At 38.9% G+C, this 17,623-nt stretch overlaps 1 protein-coding gene across 1 annotated transcript in view; it reads left to right on the top strand.

Annotated features, from left to right (window-relative positions):
* Nucleotides 1-17,623, top strand: part of LOC128373891 (CUB and sushi domain-containing protein 3-like) — a 276,110-nt gene that overhangs the window by 145,312 nt on the left and 113,175 nt on the right. Inside the window, exons 9-10 of the mRNA XM_053334086.1 lie at nucleotides 3,675-3,796; nucleotides 13,969-14,072. Coding sequence (XP_053190061.1) covers nucleotides 3,675-3,796; nucleotides 13,969-14,072 — 226 coding nt within the window. The remainder of the gene's footprint in view (nucleotides 1-3,674; nucleotides 3,797-13,968; nucleotides 14,073-17,623) is intronic.

Genomic DNA, 17,623 nt, shown 5'->3' with positions numbered 1-17,623 from the left:
GTGCAGCCTTAAAATTCAAACTCCAAAAAGCTTTCTCACAGCAACCTTCTCAGTGCTTATGGGGTGCAGTTATACTCTGAAGTCATAAAAAACAAATTTGGAGAACTGTGAGCAAGGGCTTGGAGCTATAGTATAGGTTTTGGCAATGTGACCCTCGTCTGGAACCATTTCATTTAATTTTGGTCTGCATCCTAACTGTGTGAGAGAGAGAGAGAGAGAGAGAGAGAGAGAGAGAGAGAGAGAGAGAGAGAGAGAGAGAGAGAGAGAATCCTGGGGGAATCCAGTTGATCTCGATATATAAACACACTCACACTCACACACACACACACACTCACACACACACACACACACACACACACACACACACACACACACACACACACACACATATAGTGCTATCAGTTAGATCACTACCAGATAGACCTCATCAAAATTTTTAATTTGATCTAGAATTCATTATCCCTTCAATGATAGTATGGCCCTTTTGGCTTCAAGCCCTCTATACTCTGTGCCAGTATAAATAATGATGAGAGGGAGAGGAATAGATACAGAGAGACTAGACAAAGATGAAAGTGAGTTTGCACTGTAAAAAATACTCCATTACAAGTAAAAGTCTTGTCTTACATAAAGCTTTACAATATAGCTGTGTGTTATATGAAAGATGTTGCTTGCAGTGATGAACCCACTAAGTGCCTCACAGCCTTTTAGTATCTTTTATCTAATTGTTTACGTTCCCACCTCATAAATCTGATCTCATTTCCAGCTGCAACAGGTAGGTTTTTCAGCAAGACAGCTTTTGTATGTCACTTGACCAACATCAGATGAAAAACAGAACTAATAGGAGAGTGAATATTGGACTCACATTCATCAAGGAGCCAGAAACACTCTGAATGAATTCTGATGTTGCTTTGTGTCTTTGTTGGATATTTAAATAAGCAATATTGTTTGCAAACACATTTGCACTACCAGCTTGAGAGGTGATAATAAGTGTTTGTGTACTGTATATAGTTCTTGGAGTAGCCAAAATAATAACTTTTGCTTTGAATAAAACAGAAGTTTTGTCAGCTGAATATAATTGAAGCATTAAAAATGTTCCTTATACAGAAAATACTACCTTTGAGTGGTGTACAGTATTATACAGTATATTATATGATTGAATTATTGATTTTGATGCAAGTAGCATTTTGCTATTGCAGCATATTTAGATACAGTAAAGTTAAAGTCTTTACCAGAAATGCTACTAATAGCTAAAGCTGTTAGATATGTGTAGTTGTCACTACTTAACAGTGACATGTAGTGAAGTAGAAAAATGAAACAGCATACCATAAGAGGTCAACACCAGGACCTACCTTTGATAAGTGATACACGTTGAGAGAAAAAGAGATGGACACACACAGAGAGCGAATAATTTAGCGTAATGTAAATCATAACCTACAGACATCAGCTGATTGAGGGACCAAGACAGCGTGAATAAAAGGCGCAGGGAGTAAGACGGAACAACAGAGAGAGATAGACGCAGGCCAAGAGAGTTTAATATAAATTATGGGATGTTAGCTCCTCTGGTAATACTGGTGATAACTCTCGGCGTGATCGCTATAGCAACACCGTGCCCATTCTGCTGTTGGCACGGTGATGGGGCGGCCATCCGTTCAGGCCACACTGATTGAGCTGTCAACACACACAGTTACAAAGACACGCACACACTTTGAGACATGTAGATAAATCATGTCTCACGTGCATGCACGCACACACACACATGCACACACACACACACGCACACACATGCACGCACACACACACATGCACACACACACACACACACATGCACACACACACACACACACACACACACACACACACACACATGCACACACACACACACACACACACACACTTCATCTCTATGTATCTATCAGTGTATAAATTGCAGTGAGTTGAGCACAAGAGAAGGTCAACTGAAGATGCATTGAGAATTAGAGAAACAAGCATCAACTGGGTTCAGTCAGGGGGAACACAGGCAGTGATCCAGCAGACAGAGAGACAGGGAAACACTGAGACACAGACAGAGCGACAGGCAAGGGAGATATAGGTTGTCTGATAGGATTCTTGTACTTGTTCTGACACTGTCTTTACAGCATTTCACAGACACACCCCATTACACACTCCAGAAAAGACACACAAATACACTTTGGTGTGACTCTTTTCCTTGTCCCTTGCCTTCTTGGTGATCGTTAAGTCACAGTAGCAGCTGGGGTGTTTGTGTGTGAGTGGAAGTGCTTTTTGGGGAATTGTGTGTGTGTGTGTGTGTGTGTGTGTGTGTGTGTGTGTGTGAGACTCATTTAGATGTTCTTGTGTGTGTGCTCTTGCTAATTGCGTGTACATGGAAGCAAGTCTATTACTTTGCATGTTAAGTGCAAGTAAGTTTGTTTCTTGACTGAACAGGATGTGTCAGTGTGACTGTACATGCCTGCTTATAAGATGTGACCATGTAAGTGTTGGTGCTTAGGTGCTTTTGTTTTGTGTGTGTGTGTGTGTGTGTGTGTGTGTGTGTGTGTGTGTGTGTGTGTGTGTGTGTGTGTGTGTGTGTGTGTTTGGGTGTGCACGGCTGTTAACTGTACGTGTTCCTGCGGCCTACCACTGAACAAACTAATTAAGGAACAAAGGCTGCTTCAAACCAACCAGAAAATTACCTCCCAACTCTAACAGGACGACCCAAGGACAGACAAGCAGGTTCTCTATCACATCCAGTCAGAACACACAGCCTAATAAAGGCTCAGTTGGTTTATCGAACAACTAGCATGTGTCATTTTCAACACCCCACTGACTGTAGCTTCAGAATTAATGCTTGAGTTTGTATGACTTTTTAAACCCAAATGTCAACATGTAGTAATACACTGACATGAATATGCATTGAGATATGTAATTGGGGGGGATTATCCAGGTTTTACCTTACTTTTAATTTCTCCACGCAAGTATCCACTCAAACCACCTAATTTTACACGTTTACATCACTAATAAACCAAATCTACACAAGTTTCATTGCACAAGTAGACACAAGCCATGGAATCCTCACACTGTAATACATAATGTAAGATATGTGTTGTCCCATGCTGAGGTGTAGATGTTTCTCATCTTTTTAAAGATGGAATGTAATTACTACCCAGCTAGTGGTTGGAAGTTGTTGACTTTCAATAGATTTTGAGAGTAAATTGCTGGTGAGTGTCTCTATCAGTCAATACTGCAACTCTTGCTAATCCTGTGGTATTTCACAGCCAATAGCTTCCAATTAAGTACTGCTATCCAGGGAGATGTCGCTGACAGTATCAATAACATCTATCTGACCTTATGTTCCTCTTTCTGCTTTTGTCTGCACTTGACTCTTCTCTTCTTTTCTGCCACCACACCCTTTCTTTTGTAGCTCTTAGCATTGTATGTGTCACTTTTAATTGCAACAGCACTGCCACTGTGACCCGCCCATGCTATATTTTGCTGTTGGATTTATTCTGAGAATCTCCAGCTAAGCATCACCTAAATGGTTTAATTATGAAGGTTATTCTCTTTATTGGAGTGCAGAGACTCAACAGTGTACAGCTGCTATTGCTAATCCCCCTACTGATTCTGCAGTTGCTGCTATTAACAATTATATAATGTGGTTTTTTTTTGTCTGTTTACAGTGAAGACATGTGGCAGTAATCTTCAAGGACCGTCAGGAACCTTCATGTCTCCTAACTTCCCAATTCAATATGAGAGCAACGCACAGTGTGTCTGGATAATTACAGCTTCAAATCCTAATAAGGTAAATATCTTTCTCTCACTCCCTCTTTGATTCTCTAAGTGAAACATGATGATTTCTGTGTATTGCTTTAAAACATTTCCCAGTGTGAAGATAAATAAATCATCCACTGGTCAATCATTACTGTTATTGTTAAACAAAACATTAAAGTAGGTAATATATCTGAGATATACTCACTGGTTGGGATAAAAGTGAAGACTGTGGGTGCATCTGGAGTGTTGAGGACGGTCTATTATGGTGCAAGATGCTTCATGTATCTATGTGTGCGTACAGGTTGCACACACACTGATGTACTTCAGCCATACTTATGAAAAAAAAGATACAGATAGGTACATAGAATTAGTTTGTAAAGACTGCTTCATTTTGCAAAAGTTGTCCCTCCCAGGATAACTTAATGCCCTCAGGTAAATGATGGGATAGAAATGGGGCTTATGAAATGTTAAAAAAGCAACAAAGGCACTGGCAAAGCAAGACTGGGGAGTGTGTGTCATCTTAAAGTTTTAGATATACAGTATGTTGCAGTTAGCGGGGTATGTCATATTTGAGTGTGGCAGAGCAGCTTGAGTTGTCTGCCTGAACCAGCTTGCAAGCTTTGCTCTATTTGAATTATTTATTCATTTGAATTTATAAAGTTCTTACAGGCATTTACAAAGTTAGTTTAGCTGCATTTTTACATAATTGAAATGCCACTTGATAATAATGTAATGTAGGGAGTACTGTAAATTATACACCAGTCAGAGCATATCAGTGTCTAATTCTGTATGATTGGTTAATCCTACAAAGGGCATATGATAGGCCAGAGGTTAGATGGATAGCTATGATTGGTCGCTGCATGTCCCAGGAGAAATACGATTGGTATTCAGGAAACACATCCTTATTCCTCTCAGGGTCACTGTGGTGACCGCTCTGTCGTCAATGGCAACACCTGCGTCAGCACTGTAGGGACGCACATACACGTATTCGAGCACACTCAAACATACGCTCACGTGTGTTCAAATACATACTGTACACTCTTTTTAACACACTTTCACTTTTCACTTTGTTGGTCTGCTCTTGGTCAAATCTATCTCTCTCTCTCTCCTCTCTCTCTCTCACTCTCTCTCTCTCTCTCTCTCTATCTATCTCTCTCTCTCTCTCTCTCTCTCTCTCTCTCTCTCTCTCTCTCTCTCTCTCTCTCTCTCTCTCTCTCTCTCTCTCTCTCTCTCCCCCTCTCTCTTTCTTTCTCTGCCTTTTAGCAAAACTCTCTGCTGGTGCCCAAGGCCTCTGGTTTATGGCCTACAGCAATACATTCTCTTTTGAAGGCTACAATGTGTATGTGACTGTTGAAGGCTACAGTACTAATGCCCTTCTGCACCTTATTGTGTGTGGGTGCACGTGTGTGTGTACATGAAAGAAATTGAAAATGAATGTGTATATTTTATGTATGATTATGGATATTGTCCCAACCACCCCAACCTAAATGATGAGCATTTCAACTGAAGCCACATCAAGTCATTTTTATCAAGCACTTTATTTTAAAGGCCTTTAAAAATTGTACCTTATATTGTAATGCTCCACACTATATCATGTACATGTCATGCACAATACTGGTTCACATACATGACATGCACTCTAATGAATTATATATATGTGTTTTGTATCACACCACATGTCATCTACAAGAACAACATGAACTGCAATCTTTGTGGGCTTTTGTTATATTTCATATTATTCTTCTCTCTCTTACTAAATTGCCTGTCTGCCGCTGGACTGTATAATATCCATTTAAGGGAATAATGCACCAAAAATAATATTTGAAAAAAAAAGAACAAAAATAGACCCAAACTCAAGCTGACATAAAAATCAACCTGGTAACTCTTAAGTGTTACTTTTAAGATCCCCTACAGACATGTTTTATGTTAGACATTTAAAAAATACTCTAATTTGAATAAAAATAACAAATAAAAATTCACTTTAGCACTACGGGAGTCTTTCATTTCCCTCTTGAAACTATGGCAATTATTGATATTCTCAGTGGTAGACATTCATATGAAGATGGTACAAACTAGTTTTTAAAAAGAGAATGACTGTGGTGAAATTCACAAGAGGAATTGGATTGCTTCTGGCAAAAATGCAACACTTTGAAAATAATAGACATCTTTAACATGATTAAGCCACATCTTCGCAGGTTATTTGTTGTGTCTTGATCTCTTAAGTAACAATACATTATGTGTTGCTCCAACAAGATGTTGCATAGACCACAACTATATAAATTTAAAGTTAAATCTACTCTGCAGCTAAGGCTGACTAGGTAGTAGAGAGATGTATACTAAGGCTTCAGGGGTCAGATCTGCTCATAGACCTCTACATCACAGTCACTCGACCTGCAGGTCTTCAGGCTTCGTGGGTAGCTGTCATCACATTTATCAGTTAGATACATGTAAAAGAAAGCTGTGTAAGACAGAGGAAGGGAGACATTTTTTAAGAATGTAGTGTAAAACTTTGGTGATAATGCTAATAGGGTACTTGATTGTTGACTATTATTTGCTAAATCTGAGGGCATTATGTTAAATGAAGAAGATGTGTTTGACTCTGCAACTACTGAGTGAATAAGCACTTTAATAAGCATAAAAAACACAATATATGTGATTATTTTATTATTATCGCACTTTTATTATTATTATTATTATTATTATAGAAAAAGAATGCAGTGAGAAAAGTAATTGGATAATATTGAAATTGAAGTAACCTGTAGTAGACAGTGTTGAAACAGCTGAACAGCAGCTGTGAGAACAGTGGGTAGCACTGGGTGAGGGAAAAAAACAGAACTGAAGGCAGAATTAGAAAAAACTGATGATGTAATCCAAAAACTCAGGCCCATCCGAGGCACCTACAAACCTAGAATTGGATCAAGCAGCCACCAAGAGTGAAGAAGTGGGCATTGTAGTAAAAGGTGCCAAGAAAATGAGATCTATGCGAAACTTTTTCTCATAGGTCAGCAATATTGAAAGTATAAAAGAGACCCTCATTTTTAGTTCTTTGTGTCATTTAAGCATAGATTCTGTCTGTGTATGATGATTCCGGGTTTTGTTGTCAACAATAAAACTCTAAGGCTGTGTTCAGACTGCAGGCAAATCTGATTCAAATCTGATTCCTTCTCAAATCTGATTTTTAGGCCTGACTGTCCACACTGTTTTTAGCAAGTGTCCAAATCGGATTTGGCTCTGTTCAGACTGGGCCACATTAATGACCAATCTGACAGGTTGCTGTGGCAACATCGTCAGACCGGAGGCGTCATCTAGCATGTATTGTGTGATGTCATATAATTGCGACAGCGACAGCAACAACAAACCCTCGAGCTTCACTTAAACAGAGCCATTTCCCCAAAGATTAAGCCTTTGGTTACGTCCTCTGTCCAAAGACTGATGTTTTCGAAGTCCTCCGTATTGATATCAGCTAGCAACAACAGCTCGAATATGCGCAGGTCTGGTGTCGCATAGAGTGACGTAGCGTAGAGACGTAATGGACAGTCAAATCTGATCTGAGTGTTTGGAGCTGTTCACACTCAGACACATCTGTCCAAATGCAATTTGAAACTACTGCCCAAAGGTGGTTTCGATCTGGTTTGCAAAAATCGTATTTCATGTGATTTATGACTGTTCAGACTTCATAAGAGCCATCTGGTTCTAATCTAGATTGGCTAAAAATTGGATTTTTGCTAGCAGTGTGAACGCAGCCTAACTGCATTCAGCTGGACGACTCCTGGTGATTTCTGACTTAATCTTTTTGGGACTTCAACATCTTTTGAACAACAAAATACTTATCAGTAATTAGACACGATAAAATATAATCCCATTTAAAGAGGCAGACGAAGATATTATGCAAGAGAAAGGGATGAGCATGACAAAGAATGACATCCCTTAATTTAACCCCAATAATCTCCCATCATTATCAATCTTATTATATTTGCGCAAGTTGTATTCATATGGGACCCCAACAACAGACAAATACTGAAGCATTAGTTAAAGCCATATCATGCACAAATTCAGTCCTCACTATGTAAATCTACATTTTGCCCATGGATTAGTATCTTCAGCACTGTCAGAATTGTCACACTGCCATCAGATAAGTGTCATTGCTTTCCAGTAGAGTTTTTGTCAGAATGTAAAGAAAGATGCTTTAAAGTTTATAAAGCCAATCAATCAATTTGAAGAAATACTTTTCCAATAATGTTTTTTTAGTTTAAGTTTAGAAATGTTACACTGATTGGCATTATGAAAGGACACAACCCTGTAGAAGGAACTTATTTATTTAGGTTATTTAAGTTATTCCAAGAAGAGTAGTTCTAGAACAAAGCCATTATAATACATTTCAGTGTGCATTTATTGAATTAAAGACTGACATGAAAGATTTGAAAAGGTTTTTAATGTATTTGAAAATAAATCACATAATTGGCCAATTATAATAGTATTTAAAACAGCAGAAATGTTTAACAGATTCACTCAGCCTCTGGCAGACTAATTACAGCAATTCCATTTAAATGAATTTAATGAGCTGCTATATTTATATATGTCAGGGACAAATCCATGTATGTATTTGGTGAATTCACCTGTGTGGTGAACAAAATGTCAGCCAACTATAGTGAGTTAGCAGTTAGCTCACCAGTTGTAGGAGTTCACCAACTAACACTATTACTGTTACAGTAACCACACCACATGCATCATTTCAATAATTTTAGATGATTAACTTCGAATATGTTTCAGTATTTGTAGGTTCACAATGGTATAGGAATTCACGTCCTGTGAAGTTCATGTGAATGATGGCTACAGAAAAATGCAGACTCAGAGATCCATCTACCAGAGTAAATGGTCAATATAGCAGACTTGTGGAGGTGGTAGAGGCAAACAACAAAAGGGAATTGGCAGCTAGACAATAGGTTACATGCAAGAACAGCTATAAAACAGACTGGCAGCATTGACGATATGGTGCACAGGCAGTAAAAAGCAGTTAGAAGGCTGATGAATGAATGAGAAACAGTTTAGCGGGCAGATGAGTGGTCAGTCTTTCTACTGAGGAAGAAAGGCAATAAGTGGAGTGAAGCCATGGTATTATGTGTAATATTCAAAAACATACACTGAGACCAGGGATAAGGGGCAAATCTGAAGAGGAGGAGGAGGGTAATGATGCAAGCCCCACAACACTTAGAGAGTAAGGGAATAATCCCAACTGATCCTGCCTCTCCCACTAGCTGTTTTTAGTGCCTGTACACGTCTCTCCCCATTTCATACTTTACTCCCTTTCTCTCATTCTCCTCGTCTTATCTTTCTTTTTCTCTTTTTTTTACACTGCCCATCCCTCCTCCCTCTTTCCAGAGGCACTGTCCTCAGAATTACCCAGATTCTTCATTAAAGAGCTCAGCCCGAAACCATCAAATTACTATGGAGAAAGAGAGAATAGAGGGAGAGAGGAGGAGGAGGGCTCTTTAGGGGGGGGGGGGGGGGGGGGGACTGTGTTTCACTGTTACACTCACATCATTTTCTCCATTGCACACATTCTCACACATATTGCATTTCTCACTATCTCCCTCTCATACTCTAATGGTAAAGAGACATGAGTTCCCTCTCTTCTCCTTGTTTCTCTCCATCTCTGGTCCTCCATGCCTCTCTGCCCACCCCTCTGCTCCTTCTCTCTCAGGTTAAGTGTTAATGGGTTTCTATAGCTCTCTGATGTTATTGCTTCATTTAGTTTGGGCAGAATGAGCCTTTAGAGCCAATTCATTCTCTCCTGTTCTCATTTAACCTTGAGGATGGCAGGATGAGATGGCCATTACTAACTTACTTCTCTTCTCTTCTCTTCTCTTCTCTTCTCTTCTCTTCTCTTCTCTTCTCTTCTCTTCTCTTCTCTTCTTCTCTTTTCTCACTGTACAATTCTCATCACTTCTCTCTCATTTTTTTTTCATTTTCTTTTCTGAAGTATCCATCTCCTGTAATATCAGCACCTCTAACCAATCACCATCATGTGTTTATGATGCATAAGATAGGATAGAATTGTGGCAACTTCTATGTGAAATGTATGTGTCCAGAAATTATTTAATCTGCTAATACAACTAGACACACAGCTTGCATATTCTGCTAGGTCATATTCTCTTTTATAAATGGACAACATTAAGTATTAACTAGCTTTGCATCACATTATAGACGTTTGCATGGACTGTGAAATACATAACCTCGACTACTGCACTGCTACCATGTTGAATATTCAACACCACCACAAGGCCTACAAAAGTCTGATATGCACATTTAAGACACAATGCAGAAATGACAGAAATGAGTCTGCATGCACAGCACCAGTGTCTTATCACACTTGGTCATTAAAATGGTATGCTTCTGTACAGCTTCTTTTTTTTGTTAAATATTTAGTAAAAGTACTGGTTCAAATGCATTTTCCAGTTGTTGCATAGCAACTGTAAACCGTTTCCCACAGATTCTGGTCCAGAGTTGGTATGTAAAAAAAGAGGCAAAAGAGGCATGGTCGATGCAACTAAATGAAACAGAAGTAATGGAAAAACACTTAGTCACAACGGGCTCAAGTCATCAGTCTTCATCAGCTAAAGTCAAGCTTTTCTCACAACGGCACAATTTATACTATCTAGACAGAGGCACGTGCAAGGGGATCGAGTGGCAGAGGGTTTACTGTAATACTGTCACAGACAATCTATTATTCCCCAACCCTGTCTGTGCCTGCTTTACATCACTGACTGTATCGCTTGGCAGGTATTTCAGATATTCCTATAGTAGCTGTATGTTCTAAGCAGTCTTGGATCTTATTATGGTATGGGTAGGGAGGAGCCTCCCCCCAACCTTATTGTCTCCACGACAACCAAAGGAAGTGCTTTATCAAGCAGAAATCCAATTCTATCGCCTCATTGGCTAGAAGCCATAGATGGATGGAAAGAAGGAATGCAGCAGCCAATTAGAAAAAGAGAGACAGAGAGAATGACAGCAAGAGAGAAAGATAGAGAGAGGCAGGATAACTAGAGGGAGAGCGAGAGATGGATGAGATGCATGAACAGCAACCAATTAGAGGAGAGGAGAAATATGTAGTGTTCAGTTTGATCTATCATGCATGCACACACACACACACATGCACACACATACAGTACATTCAAAAAGTACAGAATGCACACAAAAATTTAGACACACATTGTCAGTAATGAGGCTCCAATCTAAGTTGAGTTCAGCACAGTGTTCACATTCATACAGTAGACACACACATGCATCAGACACACACACACACACACAGTGTAATGTAGTTATATTCTAGCTGTGTTTAATGCTGTGTGAACAGTGCTGATGTGGCATTAGGGTGTTATATAAAGGACGTAGACAAGGAGATAAATAGTCCAGTTTCCATCATCCCAACACACAGGCTTCGCTCTGCCTTTATACACCACATGGTGAATGTTTTCTATTTCCTAGCCAGCTAATTAAGCCTCTAACAATTCACATTACATTATTTGTAACTCACTCAGTTTCTGCTCCACTCTCATTAAATTTATTCAGCAAAATTATTTTTCTTTTTATCGTGTTGTAGGCCAGAGTTTATTTTTATTTTTTTTATCTTCTTTGCAAAAAATGTTTTATACTCCCCAATGCATGTTCCATTGTAAGCCAAATAACACCAATTATAATGTAGGAGAGGTTAAACTAAGTTCATCTCTTAAGACACCCAAAAGAGACACATCTGTAGACAAAGAGCTTCTACCAAATTAGAACACCTCATTTGTTTCTTACACTGTGACTACACAGAAAGTGTAGCGTGTGCTTTGGGGAGAAGCAGGAAGTCCTCTGTTGTGGGCCTGCATGCATTCAGGTACAATGTTCAGTGTAGGTCCCCCAGGTTTTAGAAGCGCTTAGAGCCCAATACACAATCAATGTAGTTACACGCTTAAATGGAAGGACTTCAAGCCTGAAAATATGATTGGGTTCAGAGTTATATATGTGTATATGCTGCAATGCTGTAAAAACTACATGCATTTAAACTATGCTGACTAAACCATGTGCATGTCCAGAGACCTTGGTTTTGCGGTATGTAAAACATGAAAATATGTATATTTTGTTTTCAAATCAGAGTTTATCTGTACTGCCAAATTCCTGTGCATTGTTAAACAAAGGACATATGAAGTGTGCTAGTAACTGTAAATAATATTTTGGCATGCCTTTCTTACAATTTTAACCCCAGCACGATAAATACTGTAAGTGAGCTTACAAAACATAAATATATTAAAAAGAGGTATCAAAAATGGTATTTTATTGAAATGATTTTTTGATGAAATGTGTAAAATCCATCCACTGTAGGCTAACAGCGATATTGTGATAACATATCTGATATCAATGGAGACATATAATGACTATGAATTACATGAAAAGACATTTATGTTTTACTTGTATTTATTCTGGGAAGTCTCAATGGGAGGAAGGTCTCTTTTGCAGGAATATTTGATCACAGTCACACAGGTAGGCACAATCACACCTAGAAGCTGCCCACTACAACCACAGTCTGACCTGCCAGCCACTGAGCAGCTCCTGTGGAGCAATTAGGGTTAAAGGCCTTGCTCAAGGGTACCTAAGTTTTAGTAATGAGGGGCAGGCACTGCTTTTTCACTTACCCCTCCCAGATTTATCCTGCCAGTCTGGGATTGAACTGACGACCTTCCGGTCATTAATCTCCACAAAGCTGTATTTTTCTGTGTGAGTGAGTGTGCCTCTGTGAACGTGTGCTCGTGTGAGAGTTTAGCAGGTTTGTAGGTAAGGCTTTAATCCAATCTGCTGCCTTACATGCCGATAAGACTGAGTCATCATTGCAAGCAATGTGCGATCACAGCTTCATCTCTGCAGTGCCCCTCATTTAACTCTTTGCTGTTCACAGCAGGTGATTGTTGTGGTGATGCTCACTAGCTTGCTAAATTGTTTTTGTCATGGGTATATCAGTTGTTGATTGTATCTCATGTAAACTGATGTCAGACTAAAGTGTAGGTCTGCCTCTGCTTTCACATGCAAACTCAGGGAGTGACTGAGCTCCTTAGTGTGAAAGAAATGAGAATTAATACCATGAACAAATGCAAATCAGGCTACACTGTTTATCTTTAACACTGTTAAAGATAAAACAGTAAAACAGCAGGTGAGTAGAAAGGCATGGCTACTGCTTCTGTAAACTCAGTTTGTTCTCTTTTTCTTCATAGATTTAATGGTTAAGGTCATAGTGAGGATAAGCTGTTTATACTCCAACATAATGGGTATCATGTCCCCAGGTGTTCAAGCTGTACATAGTGAAGAAGAAAAAAAAATCTATATTTATGATGTCTGACTCAAACAGAATGTTTATATACAGAACAAAACCAGGTGTTCAAAAATAAAAAGGTATTGATATGTAAACATGTAAACATATGCACGATGAACACACCAGCGTACTGAGATCATTATGATGTTTTTGAAGTTTTTCAGTCGAACATTTAATCTGGAAGTCTGAAAACTCCTTACAAGGAGAGAGGAAGAGGAGGAAGGGCAGGTAGAGTAAGGTTTCAATCGTCCCCTGAGGGTAAAGTCAGAATTCTAGGTATATTATAATATAAATATTCTAACACTCTACATTGCTAGCATCAAAGATGCCCCCCCCTCCCCCATTCCTCTCTGTTGCCTCCTCCTTCTCTCTCCTCCCCTCTTCCATCTGCCTCCATCTCCTTCCATCTCTCTATCCTATCCCCTTTTCTGTATGTCTCCTCCTTTCTTCCCCTCTTTCCCTCCCCTGCCCTCTCATTTTCTCTCTTCTCCTCTGCCAAATATGTTTCTCTCTGGTACTAGATGAAACAGAAAGTGTTGGTTTAATAATTCCTGATGAGAGTTTTGAGCTATGTGCTGATTCTCACAGCTTCCAGTGCAGCACAGGAGGTGTTCCTCATCTTCCTTGTTCTTCTTGCTACACTGAATGAAATCATACTACACTGTGTGATGAATTAATTCAGTGTGTTTAACATCTATGTGTTCTGTTTTAAGGATATTTGTCTCATGTTGTGGTTTTTGTTGTTTTTTTACCTTAAATCTAAATGTCTGCTCTAGATCAGCTTTGATTGGGTTGAGTTAATAACTTGACCAAAGGTACTGATGTTTGTGTATATGTCTTTTGTGTGTGAACTTTAGGTAATCCAGATCAACTTTGAGGAGTTTGACTTGGAGATAGCGTATGATACCCTGACGATAGGCGATGGAGGGGAGGTGGGAGATCCTACAACTATACTACAGGTGTAAGTATTACACTCTCCTAATATACTTTTTTCTTATCCAAAACTATTGTTTAAAGTTAGAGGGTGTGGAATGATTTGTAGACTGTGAGGCCTGCTGAGACAAATGTGTGATTTTGGGCTTTCTTCTAAATATATAAACTTGAGCTTCCTTCTAAATATATAAACACAGTGGTGCAGGTTGTAACACATAATAGTACAGTAACTGCTTGTAAAGTAATACTTCCTATGGCACCCATGTCTATAAGGCATCATCAACATACTTATTAACACATTATAATCTTCTTATAGCACTGTATGTCATAACTATAAGAATTTATACATATTTATAATACTTTATAATAATGATCATAACGCATTGTAAAGCACTTTATTTTGACTTGTGAGATCAATTATCATAATTTTTCAAAATTGCTGGTCAATCACTGCCTTTTTTGCAAGGATCGTTGTGTTTTAGTAGTAGTAGTAGTAACAATAATTTTGTAATGTATTATAATCACAGTTATTATGCATTATAGTATGATTGTAAGTTACTCTAAGAGTTAATTGGGTGCTTTTAATAAAGAGACCAAAATATTAAATCCATGTGTAGATAGCAAAGGAAGGGTCCTTCTATGAGTCTTGAACCCTGGTCCCCAGACCACAAACAGCTATATTAACCAGTCAACCAAATAATTGGGCTGTTGGCAAAGGGCCAGTGGATTTAGTCATCCATGGTCATTACTCTCTATAGGGCACTGGCCTACACTGTGATACTATGCAAGAACAACACACAAAACGTTGTAAAATTAATTTGTATGTTTAACGGGTCATAACAGAAATTGAGCACTTCAATTTGACAACTTTTTGATTCTCTCATCCACAAGCATTTCATCCCAGTTCCCCAGTTCCCTGCCAACACTTTTGAGCCAGAGAGAAATGCTGTATGGACACAAGCCATGAGGTTGAGATTTATCAAATGGCAACACCAGTGAATAGTTTGCCACGTTTGTTCATCATCAAAAAGTTCTATGAAATTGGAGTACAGACCTGAAATGAAACATGAGTCTGTTTGGTGGTTGTCCAAAATTCTCCGAAATGGCTAGCTCGTTAGGTTAGCGCTCCTCTCCTCCCTGCCGCTTCTCATTTTCGTGGTGTGTGCGTTCCAGTTTGTGGGGGCGTGGCTTGGACGGACTCACTGACGGGAGGGGAAGGAGGGGGGTGGGACTTAGAGGAGGCAGGAGGAGGTGCTATTTTCAAATCTTGCTAGCTCTCTTGCTAGCTTTCCAAGATTACCAACGCTAGCTTTAAACCTATAAATTAATTTTACAGCATTTGTGTGTTGCTCTTGCATAGTCTCATGGTGCAGGCCTGTGTAGCCACAGGGGGCTGCACTAGATAATTGAAGACTCTAGGTGGCAGTAGAGTGCTTTACTTCCACAGGACATGGTTTTAGGATAATACCCCCTTCAACTAGCCTGATTATACCCATGCTCTCATTGCAGCGGGATTCTACTTCGCTCAGAAAGTTAGCATGGCCACCTAGACAAAATTTTCGCCTGGGATAAGGAACTAATCACAGAACGGGGAGGGGGCTCAAGGCGATGACGACCGTAGAGCGACTCTGTTTACATCCAGCATGGTGGCCACGGAGGTGCAGCAACCATTAAAAGCAACAGTAGATTGTGTGCTAAATAAATTGGAAGGCAAGTTCACTTTGAAAATAGAACAAAAACTTGCGCTACATGATTTTTTCCTTCATAAAAAGAATGTGTTCATGCTGCTCCCTACAGGCTCTGAATATGTCATCATCTATCATTGATATGATGGCTGTAAGTTTGTTCAGTAGCGTACAGAAGCATTTAATCAGCATTCGTTGATCCTGCCTGAAATATGAGGAAATGAACGGCTCCTAGCCAGACCCTACCCCACATGGTCTGGTGTTAGCCAGGCTACCCTGGCTACCCTGCTAGCTTTGCTATTCTTCTATGGGATTTCCCATCATATTCAAATGTTAATAGGGTCATGATAATAACAATATTAATAATAATAGAGCACCTTTAAAAACTGACAAAGTACTTTGACAGACAACACAAAGGCAATACAATACAAAAGCAATGACACATGACACAGAAAGCAATAACAAGGTAGACATTAAGAAGACAATGAAAAGCAATAAAGTTGATAAAAAGATTAAAAGATGATAAAAAGGAGACATCACATAAAAGCAAGTCTGAAGAAATAAGTTTTAAAAAGTGATTTAAAAGAGATCACTGATTGTATGAGCCTTATCTCCTCAAGCAGGTCATTCCAAACCCGAGGAACCCTCATGGTAAAAGCTTGGTCACCTTTAGATTTCAGCCTCGACTTTGAAGCCAGAACATTCCCACCTGAGGATGTAAGGCTTGCTCATGTGTGGTCCAAAATTCTGTTATATAGCTTGGAGCCAGACCTAGATGTGCTTTAAAAGTAATCAATGAAATCTTAAAATCAATTTTAAAATGAACAGGAAGCCAATTGAGAGAAGCCAGGATCAGGGTGATGGGATGTATTCTGTCAAAACCAGTAAGAAGCCAAGTTGCTACAGTCTGAGCTAGTTAAAGGTGAGAGATGGACTTTTGTTTTGTGCCAGAAAGAATGGAGTTACAGTAGTCTAGAATGGAGAAATGAGAACATGAATAACAGGTTAGAGTGGGAGAGGATTGGCTCAATTCTAGAAATGGTTCTAAGTGTCCTGTCATGTGGTAAAACAACTTTATTAAAGTAACAGTCCTTCATTCAAAACGTATCTAACAATCAACATCTTTATTGGTTAAATGAAGGTTAAATATGATCAGATAAAGCATTCAAGGGTTCCTTACTGTTGGAGGAAAACCTTTGTGGACATATTGATAAATTCAACTGAGCTGAGCTCACCGGTATTCATCCACTCCCTCTAAAAGATTATTTATGATTTCTCATAAACAGACACTTTCTCATTCTGCAAAGATTTAACATTTGGTATTAATTTTACCTTCATCACATGAATACATGTAATGTTTATACATTTTTTATGACAGCTGAATTGGAGTTCAACTGAGAAAAAAAACGGTTTTCTGTGAATAATGCAGATGAGTGTTTCAGAGTCTGTTTAACTCTCCATATTGAGGGAACAAATGAAAGACACTTTATCAATGGTATTCATCCTGAATTTGGTTTCTTATAGTTAGGCTACAGAGAAAATCAATTCACAGTTGGCAAGTGGGGAGCGAGTGGTGATAAATGCACATAAATATCAGAACCCATTTGCTTATGTGGGTTCACTATATTGCTTTAAAATGAAGTAAGTACCTTTTACAAAAGAGAGTAGAACCAACCCCTGCAATATTACAATAAAAAAAACATGAACCAAATTAAATTGAGTTTGACTTTTGGTTTTCCACATTTGAAATATTTGAAGCTCTTAGATGTCGAACATGAATCACAGTTCCCCTACTACTTTTAATTGACTGGTTTGCATTTGTATGGCTTACCACATGTCATTTCTATGTGAAAGGTGACTTCTCTGACAGTGGGGGTCGTTTTTGTAATTGTAA

Source organism: Scomber japonicus, chromosome 15 (assembly GCF_027409825.1).
Source record: "Scomber japonicus isolate fScoJap1 chromosome 15, fScoJap1.pri, whole genome shotgun sequence".
Taxonomy (NCBI): domain Eukaryota; kingdom Metazoa; phylum Chordata; class Actinopteri; order Scombriformes; family Scombridae; genus Scomber; species Scomber japonicus.
This window is presented reverse-complemented; position numbering and strand designations above follow the sequence as displayed.